The 25476-nt window shown below is 37.4% G+C and overlaps 1 protein-coding gene across 1 annotated transcript in view; it reads right to left on the minus strand.

Annotated features, from left to right (window-relative positions):
- Window positions 1-714: 714 nt before the first annotated feature.
- PLEKHB1 (pleckstrin homology domain containing B1) overlaps window positions 715-25476 on the minus strand; it is a 37607-nt gene continuing 12845 nt past the window's right edge. Inside the window, exons 4-7 of the mRNA XM_075849924.1 lie at window positions 15433-15535; window positions 3491-3530; window positions 2584-2683; window positions 715-1689 (exon numbers count right to left, since the gene is read on the minus strand). Of these exons, the coding sequence (XP_075706039.1) occupies window positions 1556-1689; window positions 2584-2683; window positions 3491-3530; window positions 15433-15535 (377 nt within the window). The 3' untranslated portion in view covers window positions 715-1555. The remainder of the gene's footprint in view (window positions 1690-2583; window positions 2684-3490; window positions 3531-15432; window positions 15536-25476) is intronic.

The raw sequence follows: 25476 nt of genomic DNA on the forward strand, positions 1-25476 counted from the left end.
TTGTGTGTGTTTTACTTTTTTTTTTTCTAACTTTTTCTTCCCTATGGGGGCTGCCATTTTTTTTTTCATCTCTGTATGTGTCGATTAACGACACAGAGATGGAATACGGCACATATATCCCCATAGAGAATGCGAACGGGAGCCGTTCCATCCACTATGCTGTACGCCGTCTGTGTGGGAACGGCGCATGCGCCGCTCCCACACAGTCCAAATGGAAGGTCTTCGGCCAAGCGACATCTGGCGCCATTTTCTTGTGGACCGGAAGTCGCGGCCGGACAGTAAGATGACAACTTCCGGTCGCGGCTTACGGACATGTGTTCAGAAGGGAGCGGACGGACCGGAGGGAGGCAGCGACGGCGGCAGGAGCAGGTAAGTTATTTCTGTGTATGTTCGTGTTTTAGTGTGTGATTACCACTGTATGTAAGCCTACTACACTGTGTATTAGCTCAAAAAATGGCGACACACAGTGTAGGGGGTTTGTACATTCAATCCCCCCCTTTCTCCTGGCACTAGCCAAGATAAAGGAGGGGGGATTGTGAGAGGACACTAGAGCGAGTGTGTCTTCTCCAATTTTGCAGCATAAAGCAATGAGGTTGCTTTACTACATGCCAATGCTGCAATTTTGGGAATTACTCCCTCTAGTGACCAGCACATGGAAATGTTATAAATTAGAATCTAATTTATAATATTTCCTGACCTGTTTAACTAAAAAAATAAAATAAATTCTAGTGACACAGTCCCTTTAAAAGTTGGGATTGTTGGGGGAAGATATTTTCCTGCACACTGAAGACCCTTCCCCCCACCACCACCACTGAAGAACACACCACTTTACATAAGACATATTTTACGTTATGGGCCCTTTAAATAATGCATTAACCATAAATTGTGAACAACACTGCCCCCAGTGGACATATTTATAGAACACTCTAGAATACTTTATACCAATATAATAACCTTCAGACTCAGCGTCTCACACATCTGACATCAGTTTTTGTTTTTTTATAATTGAAGATTTATATTCATCATTTTTAAACCAATCTCGATGCTGTCCCATAAAATTCCCTTTTAACCTGCGGGGGAACATTTTTAATTATAACCCATCTCGTGACACATAAACTAGACTATTGAATCACACAGGTGTATGCAGCTAAGGGGGAACAGATGGGGCCTGTGCCTCGGGTGCTAGCTGCCAGGGGGGGCGCTAACAAGTCACTATGCTTTGGTCAGGGTATTGAGATACAGGGCTAGTTACTACCCTGGCCATGACTCCCTGGGTCTCAGAATATCATGGTGGAAAGAACCCAACGATACAGATGGGATGTCCCGCCAATGCCAGGGATGGGGTCCTGGAATAGTTGGAACTACATGGTTTCCAGATTAAACACCCTGAAAGGGTTAATTGGATTTGAGAATGGAATGTTCCATGGATAAAACGCGGGTGTAAGGTCTACGCTTTATTTCGGATACAACTAGTGAAAAACGTAAGTCGGTAAGGTAGGGGCCCCCGGCTCTCATGACCGTCTGTTCCACCTGTTTCCTGTTCCAGTCGGGGCCCCTAAAACCAACATGGCAGCCAGATGAGGGAGCTGAGGGCGGAGGTGGCGAGGGCTCCAGCCAGCAAGCCCAGCCCCACGTGTTCTCCGTAGGCGTCGCGGTCGTCCCTGACAATGACGTGTGTCACTCCCGGAGCTGGGAGGAAAAGTTAAATCACAATTGTTATAAAGTTCTTATATTAAAGATATAAAGATTCAGACCTAAATATTATAATTATTAAATTAACTTATAATACTGGTGTCGTGGCAGAGGGGCCCGGGTGCAACTGCTACCTCTGCATCCTATAGCTATGCCAGTTCAGTGCAATGTAAAAAAAATGTTGCTATTTGGAAACTGTCAACAAGCTGCTGATGATCTATCTCATTATGTAATGTCTATTTATTAGTTTGAGTGCAGAAGAGATTCAGGATGTTTTTAATTACAATAGTTTTTAATAAAGGGCTCCACCTTTGCAATTCTTTTTTTTTATATAATGAAGCAACGTGCAATTAGTCTGCATTAAACATTTTTTTTATCGTTTTGTCTCTACAGCTCCTATGCAGACCGATGTGTTTCCATGTTAACAGACTAGAAACATACTCTGTGTAGTCTGATCCAGTAGCCATACTCTCTACCATCCGTCCCCTACTGCTTGCTTACCTACCAAATGGATTTAGAGTACAGATTAAAAAAAAACAGTATGTCTGCATTATCAGACTACACATGGTTTCTTTTGTTGTCTGTTACCACGGAAACACATAGATGTGCATAGGAGCTATAGAGATGAAACAATCAAAAAGTTGCTTCATATTTCATTTTAGATTTAAAAAAAATTATTGCAAAAGTGACATATCCTTTAAAGTCATAGAATAAAAGTAAAGCCATAAAAAAGTAGTTACCACCAACTAGCCTGCTTGTTGACTGTTTCTATTTCATTCAAGGCTTGTCTGTCAATACAGGGTCTAACTAATCTGACTCGACTCTAGAAGCTACTTAATGGACGTTCTTCTATGAACAACTCAGGGCCATGAACATATCTGTGGTACGTACCGTAGCCATGACCGCCGTACCCGTGATTGACATACACGGCCTGATGGGAGTTTACAGGAACTGTATGGTAATTGTCATCATAAGGATTATATACATACACCTGGAAGAGAAAGCAGAAGGTCAAAAGATTTAAGCCCTTTTGCAACTTCTACGCCAAAAAAATTGTGTCGAAAAGTTGATAAATGCCCCTCATAGTTACAAGATAGAATTCTGGTTACCTGCAGTCACCACTAGGGGGAGCGGAGGAGCTACAAGGCGGTTAATACTAACACAGTGTGCAGTTATCTCCCCCTAGTGGTGGTTGCAGGAAACAAATATTTTTGGAGCTATGTATAGGAAAAAGTGAGCTCCGACCGACATAGAGAACAAATCAGCGCAGAATTCTAGATTAAAAAAATAAAATGGCGTCCAAGGGTGGACAATCATTTTCAGAATGTGGGGGGCAGGACTGAAGACATCCAGCCTAATTTTATGAATTCTGACCAAGTATATAAACTTCTGTCCCCACATCTACAGATTCTATATAGGGATGTATAGACATCACTGTCATGGTCCGGAAATGTAGAGACTACGAGAACCAATCAGACCGGAGGTCGTAATTCTGACTTCTATGTGACTTGTATGAATGTTTATTACCCATCTAGCACCCCCTTAGTGTCTTCTGTGAACTGTTTACCGCCAGGTTGCTTAGCAACAATTTGACTTCCCACATGGGTGTCCACCACATGAGTACATGTCACAGGAAGTTGTATCTGCTGTATAGTAGACTGCCTCTCCAGGCTACACAGACTTGTTTTTGGTCCCTCACTACCTCGGTCTCCGGGGGAAGGGATGGGCCATTTATATAACAAGTAGAGAACCCCAACTGATGTAAACAATGACCATAGTAAATCCATCTAACACTTACCAGTTGGGATCTCGCATCCAGTAATGCCAACTTCCAAGCTCTTAGGAAAAAGAAAATAGAAGTCAAATCAGGGCTCTTTAATATTAGGCAGATATGAAAGAAATAGATCAGAAAGGAAGGAGCTTTGTCCCCCCACAGCACAGAGTATTTCAGGAGAGGAGTGTGCTGATCACAGAGTGTACCCATAAACCCTCACTCCACCCATTCGGCCTTATTAGGGGGTAGAGATGGACATTTTTAGTAATTTCCTGCAGCTAACAGATTAACCATGTGATGTGCGGAGGCTGCTCCCCGTTTCCAGGATCTGACTTGTGGGTCCACTTATTTGTATTGTAAGACCGGATTCACACGAGCGTGTTTGGTCCGTGATATACGGTCCATATGTCGCAATATTTCCCGGACCGAACACACTGCAGGGAGCCGAGCTCCTAGCATCATAGTTATGTATAATCATAGGAGCCCCTGCCTCTCCGTGGAACTGCTGTCCCGTGGTGAAAACATGATTACAGTACGGAACAGTGTCCCACAGTGAGGCAGGGACTCCTATGATTATACATAACTATGATGCTAGGAGCCCGGCTCCCTGCTGTGTGTTCAGTCCGGGAAATATTGCCGGCATGCAGACCGTATATCACGGACACACTCGTGTGAATCCGGCCTTAGTCTAAAAAATAGGTTTCAAGGGTATTTGTCTCCAGAATGAGCTTGTGATGCTGAGGTATCTATAACAAATACTGTACGTGCTGATCTCTGATTTCAGACATGAGTCCATACAATTGATGTATACTAGTAGCATTTATGTGTACAGTATGACGTTACTATTTATGTGTACAGTATGACATTACTATTTGTGTGTAAATTATGGCGTTACCATTTGTGTGTACTGTATGGCGTTACCATTTGTGTGTACTGTATGGCGTTACTATTTGTGTACAGTAGGGCGTTACTATTTGTGTGTACAGTGTGGCGATAGTATTTGTGTACAGTAAGGCATTACTATATGTACAGTATGGCGTTACTATTTGTGTATACAGTATGGCGTTACTATTTGTGTCTAGTTTGACATTACTATTTGTGTACTGTAAGGCGTTACTATTTGTGTACTGTATGGCGTTACTATTTGTGTACTGTATGGCGTTACTATTTGTGTACTGTATGGCGTTACTATTTGTGTGTACAGTGTGGCGATAGTATTTGTGTACTGTGTGGCGTTACTATGTGTACAGTATGGCATTACTATTTGTGTCTAGTTTGACATTACTATTTGTGTACAGTATGGTGTTACTATTTATGTGTACTGTACAGTGGTACTATTTATGTGAACATATTAGTGGTACTATTTATATGTACAGTATGGCGGTACCATGTACATATGTGTACAGAAAAGTGGTACTATTTATGTCTATGGTATATTGGTACTATTTATGTGTAAAGCATGGCGTTACTATTTATGTGAACAATATATTGGTGCTTTTTATGTGTTCAGTAAGGTGTTACTATTGATGTGTATGGCACAGTGGTACTATCTATGCGTACAGTATGGCGGTACCATGTGCATATGTGAACAACATAATTTATGTGTATAATATATTGGTACTGTTTATGTGTACAGTATCTTGTTACTATTTATGTGTACAGCATAGTGGTATTATTTATGTATACAATATATTGGTACTGTTTATGTGTACAGTATCTTGTTACTATTTATGTGTACATGTAGGACCCCTAGATAATGGTAATGGGGAGTTGATCACAGGGGATCAAGAGAAAGGGGCAATATATGACAAAAAAAGGGCATTTAAAAAATACAAATCTGAGGGTACAGCTGTAGCCTTTGTAAAATATAAAGAGCTTAATAAAATCTGTAAAAATGTAATAAAATTAGCAAAAATACAAAATGAAAGGCAGGTGGCCAAGGATAGTAAAACAAATCCCAAAAAATTCTTCAAGCATATAAATGCTAAAAAGCCCAGGTCTGAACATGTAGGACCCCTAGATAGTGGTAATGGGGAGTTGATCACAGGGGATCAAGAGAAGGCAGAGTTACTAAATGGGTTCTTCCGCTCTGTATATACAACTGAAGAAGGAGCAGCTGATGTAGCCGGTGCCAGTGCTGAGGAGCTGATGTAGCCGGTGCCAGTGCTGAGCAGCTGATGTAGCCGGTGCCGGTGCTGTTAATATATCAGTTGATATACTGAATTGGATGAATGTAGAGATGGTCCAAGCTAAATTAAATAAAATAAATGTGCACAGGGCTCCGGGACCAGATGGGTTACACCCTAGAATTCTTAAAGAGCTTAGTTCAGTTATTTCTGTCCCCCTTTTCATAATATTCAGAGAATCTCTAGTGACTGGTATAGTGCCAAGGGACTGGCGCAGGGCAAATGTGGTGCCTATTTTCAAAAAGGGCTCTAGGTCTTCCCCGGGTAATTATAGACCAGTAAGCTTAACATCCATCGTGGGGAAAATGTTTGAGGGGCTATTGAGGGACTATATACAGGATTATGTGACAATAAATAGCATTATAAGTGACAGCCAGCACGGTTTTACTAAGGACAGAAGTTGTCAAACTAACCTAATCTGTTTTTATGAAGAGGTGAGCAGAAGTCTAGACAGAGGGGCCGCTGTGGATTTAGTGTTTTTGGACTTTGCAAAGGCATTTGACACTGTCCCCCATAGACGCCTAATGGGTAAATTAAGGACTATAGGTTTAGAAAATATAGTTTGTAATTGGATTGAGAATTGGCTCAAGGACCGTATCCAGAGAGTTGTGGTCAATGATTCCTACTCTGAATGGTCCCCGGTTATAAGTGGTGTACCCCAGGGTTCAGTGCTGGGACCACTATTATTCAACTTATTTATTAATGATATAGAGGATGGGATTAATAGCACTATTTCTATTTTTGCAGATGACACCAAGCTATGTAATATAGTTCAGGCTATGGAAGATGTTCATGAATTACAGGCAGATTTAAACAAACTAAGTGTTTGGGCGTCCACTTGGCAGATGAAGTTTAATGTAGATAAATGTAAAGTTATGCATCTGGGTACGAACAACCTGCATGCATCATATGTCCTAGGGGGAGCTACACTGGCGGATTCACTTGTTGAGAAGGATCTGGGTGTACTTGTAAATCATAAACTCAATAACAGCATGCAGTGTCAATCAGCTGCTTCAAAGGCCAGCAGGATATTGTCGTGTATTAAAAGAGGCATGGACTCGCGGGACAGGGATGTAATAATGCCACTTTACAAAGCATTAGTGAGGCCTCATCTAGAATATGCAGTTCAGTTCTGGGCTCCAGTTCATAGAAAGGATGCCCTGGAGTTGGAAAAAATACAAAGAAGAGCAACGAAGCTAATAAGGGGCCTGGAGAATTTAAGTTATGAGGAAAGATTGAAAGAATTAAACCTATTTAGCCTTGAAAAAAGAAGACTAAGGGGGGACATGATTAACTTATATAAATATATTAATGGCACATACAAAAAATATGGTGAAATCCTGTTCCTTGTAAAACCCCCTCAAAAAACAAGGGGGCACTCCCTCCGTCTGGAGAAAAAAAGGTTCAAGCTGCAGAGGCGACAAGGCTTCTTTACAGTAAGAACGGTGAATTTATGGAATAGCCTACCGCAGGAGCCGTCACAGCAGGGACAGTAGACACCGCAGGAGCCGTCACAGCAGGGACAGTAGATGGCTTTAAAAAAGGGTTAGATAATTTCCTAGAACAAAAAAATATTCGCTCCTATGTGTAGAAATTTTACCTTCCCCTTTCCCGTCCCTTGGTTGAACTTGATGGACATGTGTCTTTTTTCAGCCGTACTAACTATGTAACTATGTAACTATGTGTACAGTATAGTGGTACTTTAATGTGTACAGGCTTTTTTTTTCTCTATTTTTTGTTCTTTTCCACTCCAAGAAGGTCAGAGATGCGGGGGTAGGGAGGGTTGGGGATGGGCATAAAATAATTGTATTTTGAAGAAGGATAATTTGTACAATTGTGTTGGTTCTACTTGTTTTATATGCAATTTCAAATAATGGTACTATTTATGTATACAGTATGGTGTTACCATTTATGTGTATGGTATAGTGGTACTATTTATGTGTCTAGTATGACATTACTATTTAGGTGTACAGTATGGCATTACTATTTATGTATTCAGTATGGCGGTACTAGTCATGTGTACAGTATAGTGGTACTATTTATGTGTACAGTATAGCGGTACTAGTCATGTGTACAGTATGGCGTTACTAGTTATGTGTACAGTATAGTGGTACTAGTCATGTGTACAGTATAGTGGTACTATTTATGTATACAGTATGGCGTTACTAGTTATGTGTAAAGTATAGTGGTACTATTTATGTGTACAGTATAGCGGTACTAGTCATGTGTACAGTATGGCGTTACTAGTTATGTGTACAGTATAGTGGTACTAGTCATGTGTACAGTATAGTGGTACTATTTATGTGTACAGTATAGCGGTACTAGTCATGTGTACAGTATGGCGTTACTAGTTATGTGTACAGCATAGTGGTACTAGTCATGTGTACAGTATAGTGGTACTATTTATGTGTACAGTATAGCGGTACTAGTCATGTGTACAGTATGGCGTTACTAGTTATGTGTAAAGTATAGTGGTACTATTTAGGTGTACAGTATGGCATTACTATTTATGTGTACAGTATATTGATATTATTTATGTTTATGGTATAGGGGTACTATTTACAAGAGCCATTTTTGGATACTAATTATGAGTAGGGTATATTGGAACTATTTATGCGTACAGTATGAGTACAGACCAAATAGCCCAAAAATTACAATCTTTATTAATCCATACATTTGGACAGACTACCCACCTATAAATATATACAAAAAGTAAAAAAATATAAGTAAAAAAACAACCTCAGGTGAAAACCACCACAACCCCAGTCACATGAATATCAAGTCGCTATATATGTAATAGTAGCTCGTCAAACTAGCTTCAATGTCTAGAATAAGATCCTAGGTGCAAAGAGATCAAAAAGTACATATAATAAATACAAAAATAAATCAATTATGGCATAATGACAGATGGAAAAGTTGACCCAAGGAGACACTTCGACATACGTTTTGCAACCTTCGTCATAACTTTCATTATGTACACTACCGTTCAAAAGTTTGGGGTCACCCAGACAATTTTGTGTTTTCCATGAAAACTCACACTTCTATTTATCAAATGAGTTGCAAAATGACTAGAAAAATAGTCAAGACATTGACAAGGTTAGAAATAATGATTTTTATTTGAAATAATAATTTTCTCCTTCAGACTTTGCTTTGGTCGCTCCATTTGCAGCAATTCCAGCATTGCAGACCTTTGGCATTCTAGCTGTTAATTTGCTGAGGTAATCGGGAGACATTTCACCCCATGCTTCCAGAAGCCCCTCCCACAAGTCGGATTGGCTTGATGGGCACTTCTTGCGTACCATACGGTCAAGCTGCTCCCACAACAGCTCTATGGGGTTGAGATCTGGTGACTGCGCTGGCCACTCCATTACAGATAGAATACCAGCTGCCGGCTTCTTCCCTAAATAGTTCTTGCATCATTTGGAGGTGCTTTGGGTCATTGTCCTGTTGTAGGATGAAATTGGCTCCAATCAAGCGCTGTCCACAGGGTATGGCATGGCGTTGCAAAATGGAGTGATAGCCTTCCTTATTCAAAATCCCTTTTACCTTGTACAAATCTCCCACTTTACCAGCACCAAAGCAACCCCAGACCATCACATGACCTCCACCATGCTTGACAGATGGCGTCAGGCACTCTTCCAGCATCTTTTCAGTTGTTCTGCGTCTCACAAATGTTCTTCTGTGTGATCCAAACACCTCAAACTTCCATTCGTCTGTCCATAACACTTTTTTCCAATCTTCCTCTGTCCAATGTCTGAGCTTTTGCCCATATTAATCTTTTCCTTTTATTAGCCAGTCTCAGATATGGCTTTTTCTTTGCCACTCTGCCCTGAAGGCCAGCATCCCAGAGTCGCCTCTTTACTGTAGACGTTGACACTGGCGTTTTGCGGGTACTATTTAATGAAGCTGCCAGTTGAGGACCTGTGAGGCGTCTATTTCTCAAACTAGAGACTCTAATGTACTTGTCTTGTTGCTCAGTTGTGCAGCGGGGCCTCCCACTTCTCTTTCTACTCTGGTTAGAGCCTGTTTGTGCTGTCCTCTGAAGGGAGTAGTACACACCGTTGTAGGAAATCTTCAGTTTCTTGGCAATTTCACGCATGGAATAGCCTTCATTTCTAAGAACAAGAATAGACTGTCGAGTTTCACATGAAAGCTCTCTTTTTCTAGCCATTTGGAGAGTTTAATCGAACCCACAAATGTAATGCTCCAGATTCTCAACTAGCTCAAAGGAAGGTCAGTTTTATAGCTCCTCTAAACAGCAAAACTGTTTACAGCAGTGCTAACATAATTGCACAAGGGTTTTCAAGTGTTTTCTAGTCATCCATTAGCCTTCTAACACAGTTAGCAAACACAATGTACCATTAGAATGTACCAATATAACTGAGGAGATGGAAGGTCAGTTATATAAACAGATGGAGCGGGCTGCACAGGCGGGTACTGTAGTGATAATGGGAGATTTTAATTTCCGGGATATTAATTGGTGTCATGGTTCGGCTTCAACTGCAAAGGGGAGACATTTCCTCAACCTGTTGCAGGAAAATTTTATGGGCCAGTTTGTGGAAGACCCGACTAGAGGTGAAGCTCTGTTGGATCTGGTCATTTCTAATAATGCAGATCTTGTTGGGAACGTCAATGTTCGTGAAAACCTCGGTAACAGTGATCATAATATAGTTACATTTTACCTATACTGTAAAAAACAAACGCAGGCTGGGAGGGCAAAAACATTTAATTTTAAGAAAGCCAATTTCCCCAGGATGAGGGCGGCAATTCAGGATATGGACTGGGAAGAACTAATGTCAAATAATGGAACAAATGATAAATGGGAGATTTTCAAATCTACTTTGCGTTATTATAGTGCAAAATTTATTCCTACAGGTAACAAGTATAAACGACTCAAATTAAACCCCACATGGCTTACACCTTCTGTGAAAGGGGCAATACATGACAAAAAAAGGGCATTTAAAAAATACAAATCTGAGGGTACAGCTGTAGCCTTTGTAAAATATAAAGAGCTTAATAAAATCTGTAAAAATGTAATAAAATTAGCAAAAATACAAAATGAAAGGCAGGTGGCCAAGGATAGTAAAACAAATCCCAAAAAATTCTTCAAGCATATAAATGCTAAAAAGCCCAGGTCTGAACATGTAGGACCCCTAGATAGTGGTAATGGGGAGTTGATCACAGGGGATCAAGAGAAGGCAGAGTTACTAAATGGGTTCTTTAGCTCTGTATATACAACAGAAGAAAGATCAGCTGATGTAGCCGCTGCCGGTGCTGTTAATATATCAGTTGATATACTGAATTGGATGAATGTAGATATGGTCCAAGCTAAATTAAATAAAATAAATGTGCACAAGGCCCCGGGACCAGATGGGCTACACCCTAGAGTTCTTAAAGAGCTTAGTTCAGTTATTTCTGTCCCCCTTTTCATAATATTCAGAGAATCTCTAGTGACTGGTATAGTGCCAAGGGACTGGCGCAGCGCAAATGTGGTGCCTATTTTCAAAAAGGGCTCTAGGTCTTCCCCAGGTAATTATAGACCAGTAAGCTTAACATCCATCGTGGGGAAAATGTTTGAGGGGCTATTGAGGGACTATATACAGGATTATGTGACAATAAATAGCATTATAAGTGACAGCCAGCACGGTTTTACTAAGGACAGAAGTTGTCAAACTAACCTAATCTGTTTTTATGAAGAGGTGAGCAGAAATCTAGACAGAGGGGCCGCTGTGGATTTAGTGTTTTTGGACTTTACAAAGGCATTTGACACTGTCCCCCATAGACGCCTAATGGGTAAATTAAGGACTATAGGTTTAGAAAATATAGTTTGTAATTGGATTGAGAATTGGCTCAAGGACCGTATCCAGAGAGTTGTGGTCAATGATTCCTTCTCTGAATGGTCACCGGTTATAAGTGGTGACCCCAGGGTTCAGTGCTGGGACCACTATTATTCATCTTATTTATTAATGATATAGAGGATGGGATTAATAGCACTATTTCTATTTTTGCAGATGACACCAAGCTATGTAATATAGTTCAGACTATGGAAGATGTTCATGAATTACAGGCAGATTTAAACAAACTAAGTATTTGGGCGTCCACTTGGCAGATGAAGTTTAATGTAGATAAATGTAAAGTTATGCATCTGGGTACCAACAACCTGCATGCATCATATGTCCTAGGGGGCGCTACACTGGGGTTGTCACTTGTTGAGAAGGATCTGGGTGTAATAATCTGCAGCATCATATGTCCTAGGGGGAGCTACACTGGGGGAGTCACTTGTTGAGAAGGATCTGGTGTAATAATCTGCAGCATCATATGTCCTAGGGGGCGCTACACTGGCGGATTCACTTGTTGAGAAGGATCTGGTGTAATAATCTGCAGCATCATATGTCCTAGGGGGGGCTACACTGGGGGAGTCACTTGTGGAGAAGGATCTGGTGTAATAATCTGGAGCATCATATGTCCTAGGGGGAGCTACACTGGGGGAGTCACTTGTTGAGAAGGATCTGGGTGTAATAATCTGCAGGCATCATATGTCCTAGGGGGAGCTACACTGGGGAAATCACTTGTTGAGAAGGATCTGGGTGTACTTGTAAATCATAAACTCAATAACAGCATGCAGTGTCAATCAGCTGCTTCAAAGGCCAGCAGGATATTGTCGTGTATTATAAGAGGCATGGACTCGCGGGACAGGGATGTAATAATGCCACTTTACAAAGCATTAGTGAGGCCTCATCTAGAATATGCAGTTCAGTTCTGGGCTCCAGTTCATAGAAAGGATGCTCTGGAGTTGGAAAAAATACAAAGAAGAGCAACGAAGCTAATTAGGGGCATGGAGAATCTAAGTTATGAGGAAAGATTGAAAGAATTAAACCTATTTAGCCTTGAAAAAAGAAGACTAAGGGGGGACATGATTAACTTATATAAATATATTAATGGTACATACAAAAAATATGGTGAAATCCTGTTCCATGTAAAACCCCCTCAAAAAACAAGGGGGCACTCCCTCCGTCTGGAGAAAAAAAGGTTCAAGCTGCAGAGGCGACAAGGCTTCTTTACAGTGAGAACTGTGAATCTATGGAATAGCCACCGCAGGGGCCTCCACAGCAGGGACAGGAGATGCTGCAAAAAAGGGTTAGATAATTTCCTAGAACAAAAAAATATCAGCTCCTATGTGTAGAAATTTTTCCTTCCCTTTTCCCTTCCCTTGGTTGGACTTGATGGACATGTGTCTTTTTTCAGCCGTACTAACTATGTAACTATGTAACTATGTATGTAACACTGGAGTGATGGTTGCTGGAAATGGGCCTCTATACACCTATGTAGATATTGCATTAAAAACCAGACGTTTGCAGCTAGAATAGTCATTTAGCACATTAACAATGTATAGAGTGTATTTCTGATTCATTTAATGTTATCTTCATTGAAAAAAACTGGGCTTTTCTTTAAAAAATAAGGACATTTCTAAGTGACCCTAAACTTTTGAACGGTAGTGTATACTGTATGGCGTTATAATTTATGTGTACAGTATAGTGTAACTATTTATGTGTACGGTATAGTGTTACTATTTAAGTGTACAGTATGGCGTTACTACTTATTTGTATGGTATAGTGGTACTATTTATGTGTACAGTATGGCGTTACTACTTATTTGTATGGTATAGTGGTACTATTTATGTGTACAGTATGGTATTACTCTTGATGTGTACGACATAGTGTAACTATTTGTGTACATTATGGTATTACTATTTGTGTATGGAATAGTGGTACTATTTATGTCTAGTATGAGATTACTATTTAGGTGTACAGTATGGCATTACTATTTATGTGTAGATTATAGTGGTACTATTTGTGTACAGTATGGTATTACTATTTATGTGTACGGTATAGTGGTACTATTTATGTGTACAGTATGGTATTACTATTTATGTGTACGGTATAGTGGTACTATTTGTGTATACTGTATGGTGTATCTATTTGTGTGTACAGTATGGTGGGTATATTTATGTGTACAGTATGGTATTACTATTTATGTGTATGGTATAGTGGTACTATTTATGTGTCTAGTATGACATTACTATTTAGGTGTACAGTATGGCATTACAATTTATGTGTAAGGTATAGTGGCACTATTTGTGTATACTGTATGGTGTATCTATATATGTGTACAGTATGGTGGGACTATGTATGTGTACAGTATGGTATTACTATTTATGTGTATAATATAGTGGTACTATTTATGTGTCTAGTATGAGATTACTATTAATGTGTACAGTATGGCGTTACTATTTGTGTACAGTATAGTGGTACTATTTGTGTATACTGTATGGTGTATCTATTTGTGTGTACAGTATGGCAGCATTATTAAATTGTATTTTATATCTGTATTATGTGCACAGTTTGGTGGCATTATTTATGTTCTTCATTATAAGGCACTGACTGCATCTAGAGGTGCCTGCGTGTTCATGTGTATCTGTATTTGCACACATAAGTCCATGCCTGTGAAACCCAATTCCTTATCCTGCATACACTCCTTGTTGTTGATGTGGATGATAATTTGGATTCACATAATGCCCCAATGACCAGGCTGACCAATGAGGGTGCTCAAAATGTGCACCTCTGACTCCTACTAGTCAGCACTCCAGTAAATTAGGCCGGGTGGGTGGAGAAAGGAGTTTTGGGTATAATCTGCCAGATTATAGTGAATCTCAGCCCTTGGCAGAAACGACATGTTACCAAACACCCCTGGGTGACCTCTGTGACCTAGGTGAACCCACCATATGGCAAACACTGCAGATTAGATCTCATCATGTAAAGTTAAAATCTCCCAGAATTCCCTGCTTGTTCAGCGTCTGCACAGAGCTGACTCTGGTTATTTACATGGGAAGTGTCAACTTTACACCAGGGACTGTATAGTCATCTACATTATAGAAGCTCATCTAGGATGTTAGTGGATCCAGCGCTGAGACCAGGTAAATTGGTTTAAAATTGGAAACTTCTTCCAAGTTGTATTTAACAAGACAAAAATAGTGATTTAAAAGTTAGACATTCGGTGTTCCTCCAGGATACAATGGCTAGTTAGAGGGAATAGGCAGGTGCCTACGCGTTTCAGACGCGATCTGCGTCCTTAGTCATGGCTTCCTCCAGGATACAATGGCTAGTTAGAGGGAATAGGCAGGTGCCTACGCGTTTCAGACGCGATCTGCGTCCTTAGTCATGGCTTCCTAGAAGCTATGACTAAGGACGCAGATCGCGTCTGAAACGCGTAGGCACCTGCCTATTCCCTCTAACTAGCCATTGTATCCTGGAGGAACACCGAATGTCTAACTTTTAAATCACTATTTTTGTCTTGTTAAATACAACTTGGAAGATGTTTCCAATTTTAAACCAATTTACCTGGTCTCAGCGCTGGATCCACTACTTTGCTTTTCCTGCTTCATCCACCACGTGTGCCGACACGAGGACCCGAGCGCTACAGACAGTGTGACTGCCATACTCAGGTGAGCTGGAGGATTCCTCCTTTTTCTCTAGGCTGTAGACAAACTTGTTGACTGTTTCCACCAACAACCAGCAGAATTGTGACTGCAGCTCTGGAGTATAAAGCAAGCTGTAACTCAGGACAAGACCAGGATGACACAGGGACATTGATAAACATTGAACACTGGTCTTGCGGTATCGAATGATCACAAATGAACTAAATGAGGGAAAATAATGATTAAAATTAGCCAAGTTATCCAAGTACGAGGATTCTGCTCTGTATGTGGCGCCAAATACTCACACAGCATCGTCCTCGCTCTCTGCACACAGCAACAGCCTGGAGTGATTCCTCATGTCTATTGTCAGTAACGATTCCCGATTACTTTCCTCCGGAGGCTGAATATCTGCAGGGAAGACAAATCAAGACATTTATGTATCGCCACCCCGAGAAAAGCAGAAATATTACAATATACATTCAATGGAATAGTATTTACTATGCTGGTATAACCTGGGTATCTCCTGTATATAATTATATATGTACAGCTGGTATAAGTTATACATCTTCTTGTATATAGTGATATGGAGCATGCTGGTATAACCTGAGTATCTTCTGTATATAATTATATATGTACAGCTGGTATAAGTTATACATCTTCTTGTATATAGTGATACGGAGCATGCTGGTATAACCTGAGTATCTTCTGTATATAATTATATATGTACAGCTGGTATAAGTTATACATCTTCTTGTATATAGTGATATGGAGCATGCTGATATAACCTGGGTATCTTCTGTATATAATTATATATGTATAGCTGGTATAAGTTATATATCTTCCTGTATATAGTGATATGGAGCATGCTGGTATAACCTGGGTATCTTCTGTATATAATTATATATGTACAGCTGGTATAAGTTATACATCTTCTTGTATATAGTGATATGGAGCATGCTGGTATAACCTGGGCATCTTCTGTATATAATTATATATGTACAGCTGGTATAAGTTATACATCTTCTTGTATATAGTGATATGGAGCATGCTGGTATAACCTGGGTATCTCCTGTATATAATTATATATGTACAGCTGGTATAAGTTATACATCTTCTTGTATATAGTGATATGGAGCATGCTGGTATAACCTGGGTATCTCCTGTATATAATTATATATGTACAGCTGGTATAAGTTATACATCTTCTTGTATATAGTGATATGGAGCATGCTGGTATAACCTGGGTATCTTCTGTATATAATTATATATGTACAGGTGGTATAAGTTATACATCTTCCTGTATATAGTGATATGGAGCATGATGGTATAACCTGGGCATCTTCTGTATATAATTATATATTACAGCTGGTATAAGTTATACATCATCTTGTATATAGTGATATGAAGCATGCTGGTATAACCTGGGTATCTCCTGTATATAATTATATATGTACAGGTGGTATAAGTTATACATCTTCTTGTATATAGTGATATGGAGCATGCTGTTATAACCTGAGTATCTTCTGCATATAATTATATATAGGTACTGCTGGTATAAGTTATACATCTTCTTGTATATAGTGATATGGAGCATGCTGGTATAACCTGGGCATCTTCTGTATATAATTATATATGTACAGGTGGTATAAGTTATACATCTTCTTGTATATAGTGATATGGAGCATGCTGTTATAACCTGAGTATCTTCTGCATATAATTATATATAGGTACTGCTGGTATAAGTTATACATCTTCTTGTATATAGTGATATGGAGCATGCTGGTATAACCTGGGTATCTCCTGTATATAATTATATATGTACAGCTGGTATAAGTTATACCTCTTCTTGTATATAGTGATATGGAGCCTGCTGGTATAACCTGGGTATCTTCTGTATATAATTATATATGTATAGCTGGTATAAGTTATACATCTTCTTGTATATAGTGATATGGAGCATGCTGGTATAATCTGGGTACATTCTGTATATAATTATATATGTACAGCTGGTATAAGTTATACATCTTCTTGTATACCGTGATATGGAGCATGCTTGTATAACCTGGGTATCTTCTGTATATAATTATATATGTACAGCTGGTATAAGTTATATATCTTCTTGTATATAGTGATCTGGAGCATGCCGGTATAATCTGGGTATCTTCTGTATATAATTATATATGTACAGCTGGTATAACATATACATCTTCTTGTATATAGTGATATGGAACATGCTGGTATAACCTGGGCATCTTCTGTATATAATTATATATGTACAGCTGGTATAAGTTATACATCTTCTTCTATATAGTGATATGGAGCATGCTGGTATAACCTGGGTATCTTCTGTATATAATTATATGTGTACAGCCGGTATAAGTTATACATCTTCTTGTATATAGTGATACGGAGCATGCTGGTATAACCTGGGTATCTTCTGTATATAATTATATATGTACAGCCGGTATAAGTTATACATCTTCTTGTATATAGTGATACGGAGCATGCTGGTATAACCTGGGTATCTTCTGTATATAATTATATATGTACAGCTGGTATAAGTTATACATCTTCTTGTATGCAGTGATATGGAGCATGCTGGTATAACCTGGGCATCTTCTGTATATAATTATATATGTACAGCCGGTATAAGTTATACATCTTCTTGTATATAGTGATATGGAGCATGCTGGTATAACCTGGGTATCTTCTGTATATAATTATATATGTACAGCTGGTATAAGTTATACATCTTCTTGTATATAGTGATATGGAGCATGCTGGTATAACCTGGGTATCTCCTGTATATAATTATATATGTACAGCTGGTATAAGTTATACATCTTCTTGTATATAGTGATATGGAGCATGCTGGTATAACCTGAGTATCTTCTGTATATAATTATATATGTACAGCTGGTATAAGTTATACATCTTCTTGTATATAGTGATACGGAGCATGCTGGTATAACCTGAGTATCTTCTGTATATAATTATATATGTACAGCTGGTATAAGTTATACATCTTCTTGTATATAGTGATATGGAGCATGCTGATATAACCTGGGTATCTTCTGTATATAATTATATATGTATAGCTGGTATAAGTTATATATCTTCCTGTATATAGTGATATGGAGCATGCTGGTATAACCTGGGTATCTTCTGTATATAATTATATATGTACAGCTGGTATAAGTTATACATCTTCTTGTATATAGTGATATGGAGCATGCTGGTATAACCTGGGCATCTTCTGTATATAATTATATATGTACAGCTGGTATAAGTTATACATCTTCTTGTATATAGTGATATGGAGCATGCTGGTATAACCTGGGTATCTCCTGTATATAATTATATATGTACAGCTGGTATAAGTTATACATCTTCTTGTATATAGTGATATGGAGCATGCTGGTATAACCTGGGTATCTCCTGTATATAATTATATATGTACAGCTGGTATAAGTTATACATCTTCTTGTATATAGTGATATGGAGCATGCTGGTATAACCTGGGTATCTTCTGTATATAATTATATATGTACAGGTGGTATAAGTTATACATCTTCCTGTATATAGTGATATGGAGCATGATGGTATAACCTGGGCATCTTCTGTATATAATTATATATTACAGCTGGTATAAGTTATACATCATCTTGTATATAGTGATATGAAGCATGCTGGTATAACCTGGGTATCTCCTGTATATAATTATATATGTACAGGTGGTATAAGTTATACATCTTCTTGTATATAGTGATATGGAGCATGCTGTTATAACCTGAGTATCTTCTGCATATAATTATATATAGGTACTGCTGGTATAAGTTATACATCTTCTTGTATATAGTGATATGGAGCATGCTGGTATAACCTGGGCATCTTCTGTATATAATTATATATGTACAGGTGGTATAAGTTATACATCTTCTTGTATATAGTGATATGGAGCATGCTGTTATAACCTGAGTATCTTCTGCATATAATTATATATAGGTACTGCTGGTATAAGTTATACATCTTCTTGTATATAGTGATATGGAGCATGCTGGTATAACCTGGGTATCTCCTGTATATAATTATATATGTACAGCTGGTATAAGTTATACCTCTTCTTGTATATAGTGATATGGAGCCTGCTGGTATAACCTGGGTATCTTCTGTATATAATTATATATGTATAGCTGGTATAAGTTATACATCTTCTTGTATATAGTGATATGGAGCATGCTGGTATAATCTGGGTACATTCTGTATATAATTATATATGTACAGCTGGTATAAGTTATACATCTTCTTGTATACCGTGATATGGAGCATGCTTGTATAACCTGGGTATCTTCTGTATATAATTATATATGTACAGCTGGTATAAGTTATATATCTTCTTGTATATAGTGATCTGGAGCATGCCGGTATAATCTGGGTATCTTCTGTATATAATTATATATGTACAGCTGGTATAACATATACATCTTCTTGTATATAGTGATATGGAACATGCTGGTATAACCTGGGCATCTTCTGTATATAATTATATATGTACAGCTGGTATAAGTTATACATCTTCTTCTATATAGTGATATGGAGCATGCTGGTATAACCTGGGTATCTTCTGTATATAATTATATGTGTACAGCCGGTATAAGTTATACATCTTCTTGTATATAGTGATACGGAGCATGCTGGTATAACCTGGGTATCTTCTGTATATAATTATATATGTACAGCCGGTATAAGTTATACATCTTCTTGTATATAGTGATACGGAGCATGCTGGTATAACCTGGGTATCTTCTGTATATAATTATATATGTACAGCTGGTATAAGTTATACATCTTCTTGTATGCAGTGATATGGAGCATGCTGGTATAACCTGGGCATCTTCTGTATATAATTATATATGTACAGCCGGTATAAGTTATACATCTTCTTGTATATAGTGATATGGAGCATGCTGGTATAACCTGGGTATCTTCTGTATATAATTATATATGTACAGCTGGTATAAGTTATACATCTTCTTGTATATAGTGATATGGAGCATGCTGGTATAACCTGGGTATCTTCTGTATATAATTATATATGTACAGCCGGTATAAGTTATACATCTTCTTGTATATAGTGATATGGAGCATGCTGGTATAACCTGGGTATCTCCTGTATATAATTATACATGTACAGCTGGTATAAGTTATACATCTTCTTGTATATAGTAATATGGAGCATGCTGGTATAACCTGGGCATTTTCTGTATATAATTATATATGTACAGCTGGTATAAGTTATACATCTTCTTGTATATAGTGATATGGAGCATGCTGGTATAACCTGGGTATCTTTTGTGTATAATTATATATGTACAGCTGGTATAAGTTATACATCTTCTTGTATATAGTGATATGGAGCATGCTGATATAACCTGGGTATCTTCTGTATATAATTATATATGTATAGCTGGTATAAGTTATATATCTTCTTGTATATAGTGATCTGGAGCATGCCGGTATAATCTGGGTATCTTCTGTATATAATTATATATGTATAGCTGGTATAAGTTATACATCTTCTTGTATATAGTGATATGGAGCATGCTGGTATAATCTGGGTACATTCTGTATATAATTATATATGTACAGCTGGTATAAGTTATACATCTTCTTGTATACCGTGATATGGAGCATGCTTGTATAACCTGGGTATCTTCTGTATATAATTATATATGTACAGCTGGTATAAGTTATATATCTTCTTGTATATAGTGATCTGGAGCATGCCGGTATAATCTGGGTATCTTCTGTATATAATTATATATGTACAGCTGGTATAACATATACATCTTCTTGTATATAGTGATATGGAACATGCTGGTATAACCTGGGCATCTTCTGTATATAATTATATATATACAGCCGGTATAAGTTATACATCTTCTTGTATATAGTGATACGGAGCATGCTGGTATAACCTGGGTATCTTCTGTATATAATTATATATGTACAGCTGGTATAAGTTATACATCTTCTTGTATGCAGTGATATGGAGCATGCTGGTATAACCTGGGCATCTTCTGTATATAATTATATATGTACAGCCGGTATAAGTTATACATCTTCTTGTATATAGTGATATGGAGCATGCTGGTATAACCTGGGTATCTTCTGTATATAATTATATATGTACAGCTGGTATAAGTTATACATCTTCTTGTATATAGTGATATGGAGCATGCTGGTATAACCTGGGTATCTTCTGTATATAATTATATATGTACAGCCGGTATAAGTTATACATCTTCTTGTATATAGTGATATGGAGCATGCTGGTATAACCTGGGTATCTCCTGTATATAATTATACATGTACAGCTGGTATAAGTTATACATCTTCTTGTATATAGTAATATGGAGCATGCTGGTATAACCTGGGCATTTTCTGTATATAATTATATATGTACAGCTGGTATAAGTTATACATCTTCTTGTATATAGTGATATGGAGCATGCTGGTATAACCTGGGTATCTTTTGTGTATAATTATATATGTACAGCTGGTATAAGTTATACATCTTCTTGTATATAGTGATATGGAGCATGCTGATATAACCTGGGTATCTTCTGTATATAATTATATATGTACAGCTGGTATAAGTTATATATCTTCTTGTATATAGTGATCTGGAGCATGCCGGTATAATCTGGGTATCTTCTGTATATAATTATATATGTACAGCTGGTATAACATATACATCTTCTTGTATATAGTGATATGGAACATGCTGGTATAACCTGGGCATCTTCTGTATATAATTATATATGTACAGCCGGTATAAGTTATACATCTTCTTGTATATAGTGATACGGAGCATGCTGGTATAACCTGGGTATCTTCTGTATATAATTATATATGTACAGCTGGTATAAGTTATACATCTTCTTGTATGCAGTGATATGGAGCATGCTGGTATAACCTGGGCATCTTCTGTATATAATTATATATGTACAGCTGGTATAAGTTATACATCTTCTTGTATATAGTGATATGGAGCATGAAGGTATAACCTGGGTATCTCCTGTATATAATTATACATGTACAGCTGGTATAAGTTATACATCTTCTTGTATATAGTAATATGGAGCATGCTGGTATAACCTGGGCATTTTCTGTATATAATTATATATGTACAGCTGGTATAAGTTATACATCTTCTTGTATATAGTGATATGGAGCATGCTGGTATAACCTGGGTATCTTTTGTGTATAATTATATATGTACAGCTGGTATAAGTTATACATCTTCTTGTATATAGTGATATGGAGCATGCTGATATAACCTGGGTATCTTCTGTATATAATTATATATGTATAGCTGGTATAAGTTATACATATTCTTGTGTATAGTGATATGGAGCATGCTGGTATAACCTGGGTATCTTCTGTATATAATTATATATGTACAGCTGGTATAAGTTATACATCTTCTTGTATGCAGTGATATGGAGCATGCTGGTATAACCTGGGCATCTTCTGTATATAATTATATATGTACAGCTGGTATAAGTTATACATCTTCTTGTATATAGTGATATGGAGCATGAAGGTATAACCTGGGTATCTTCTGTATATAATTATATATGTACAGCTGGTATAAGTTATACATCTTCTTGTATATAGTGATATGGAGCATGCTGGTATAACCTGGGTATCTCCTGTATATAATTATACATGTACAGCTGGTATAAGTTATACATCTTCTTGTATATAGTAATATGGAGCATGCTGGTATAACCTGGGCATTTTCTGTATATAATTATATATGTACAGCTGGTATAAGTTATACATCTTCTTGTATATAGTGATATGGAGCATGCTGGTATAACCTGGGTATCTTTTGTGTATAATTATATATGTACAGCTGGTATAAGTTATACATCTTCTTGTATATAGTGATATGGAGCATGCTGATATAACCTGGGTATCTTCTGTATATAATTATATATGTATAGCTGGTATAAGTTAAACATATTCTTGTGTATAGTGATATGGAGCATGCTGGTATAACCTGGGTATCTTCTGTATATAATTATATATGTACAGCTGGTATAAGTTATACATCTTCTTGTATACAGTGATATGGAGCATGCTTGTGTAACCTGGGTATTTTCTGTATATAATTATATATGTACAGCTGGTATAAGTTATATATCTTCTTGTATATAGTGATCTGGAGCATGCCGGTATAATCTGGGTATCTTCTGTATATAATTATATATGTACAGCTGGTATAAGTTATACATCATCTTGTATATAGTGATATGGAGCATGCTGGTATAACCTGGGCATCTTCTGTATATAATTATATATGTACAGCCGGTATAAGTTATACATCTTCTTGTATATAGTGATACGGAGCATGCTGGTATAACCTGGGTATCTTCTGTATATAATTATATATTACAGCTGGTATAAGTTATACATCATCTTGTATATAGTGATATGGAGCATGCTGGTATAACCTGGGCATCTTCTGTATATAATTATATATATACAGGTGGTATAAGTTATACATCTTCTTGTATATAGTGATATGGAGCATGCTGTTATAACCTGAGTATCTTCTGCATATAATTATATATAGCTACTGCTGGTATAAGTTATACATCTTCTTGTATATAGTGATATGGAGCATGCTGGTATAACCTGGGTATCTCCTGTATATAATTATATATGTACAGCTGGTATAAGTTATACATCTTCTTGTATATAGTGATATGGAGCATGCTGATATAACCTGGGCATCTTCTGTATATAATTATATATGTACAGCTGGTATAAGTTACACATCTTCTTGTATATAGTGATATGGAGCATGCTGGTATAACCTGGGTATCTTCTGTATATAATTATATATGTATAGCTGGTATAAGTTATACATCTTCTTGTATATAGTGATATGGAGCATGCTGGTATAACCTGGGTATCTTCTGTATATAATTATATATGTACAGCTGGTATAAGTTATACCTCTTCTTGTATATAGTGATATGGAGCCTGCTGGTATAACCTGGGTATCTCCTGTATATAATTATATATGTACAGCTGGTATAAGTTATATATCTTCTTGTATATAGTGATATGGAGCATGCTGGTATAACCTGGGTATCTTCTGTATATAATTATATATGTACAGCTGGTATAAGTTATACATCTTCTTGTATATAGTGATATGGAGCATGCTGGCATAACCTGGGTACATTCTGTATATAATTATATATGTACAGCTGGTATAAGTTATACATCTTCTTGTATACAGTGATATGGAGCATGCTTGTATAACCTGGGTATCTTCTGTATATAATTATATATGTACAGCTGGTATAAGTTATATATCTTCTTGTATATAGTGATCTGGAGCATGCCGGTATAATCTGGGTATCTTCTGTATATAATTATATATGTACAGCTGGTATAAGATATACATCTTCTTGTATATAGTGATATGGAGCATGCTGGTATAACCTGGGCATCTTCTGTATATAATTATATATGTACAGCCGGTATAAGTTATACATCTTCTTGTATATAGTGATACGGCGCATGCTGGTATAACCTGGGTATCTTCTGTATATAATTATATATGTACAGCTGGTATAAGTTATACATCTTCTTGTATGCAGTGATATGGAGCATGCTGGTATAACCTGGGCATCTTCTGTATATAATTATATATGTACAGCCGGTATAAGTTATACATCTTCTTGTATATAGTGATATGGAGCATGCTGGTATAACCTGGGTATATTCTGTATATAATTATATATGTACAGCTGGTATAAGTTATACATCTTCTTGTATATAGTGATATGGAGCATGCTGGTATAACCTGGGTATCTTCTGTATATAATTATATATGTACAGCCGGTATAAGTTATACATCTTCTTGTATATAGTGATATGGAGCATGCTGGTATAACCTGGGTATCTCCTGTATATAATTATATATGTACAGCTGGTGTAAGTTATGCATCTTCCTGTATATAGTGATATGGAGCATGCTGGTATAACCCGGGTAGCTTCTGTATATAATTATATATATACAGCAGGTATAAGTTATACATATTCTTGTGTATAGTGATATGGAGCATGCTGGTATAACCTGGGTATCTTCTGTATATAATTATATATGTACAGCTGGTATAAGTTATACATCTTCTTGTATATAGTGATATGGAGCATGCTGGTATAACCTGGGCATCTTCTGTATATAATTATATATTTACAGCCGGTATAAGTTATACATCTTCTTGTATATAGTGATATGGAGCATGCTGGTATAACCT

This window comes from Rhinoderma darwinii, chromosome 2 (assembly GCF_050947455.1).
Source record: "Rhinoderma darwinii isolate aRhiDar2 chromosome 2, aRhiDar2.hap1, whole genome shotgun sequence".
Taxonomy (NCBI): domain Eukaryota; kingdom Metazoa; phylum Chordata; class Amphibia; order Anura; family Rhinodermatidae; genus Rhinoderma; species Rhinoderma darwinii.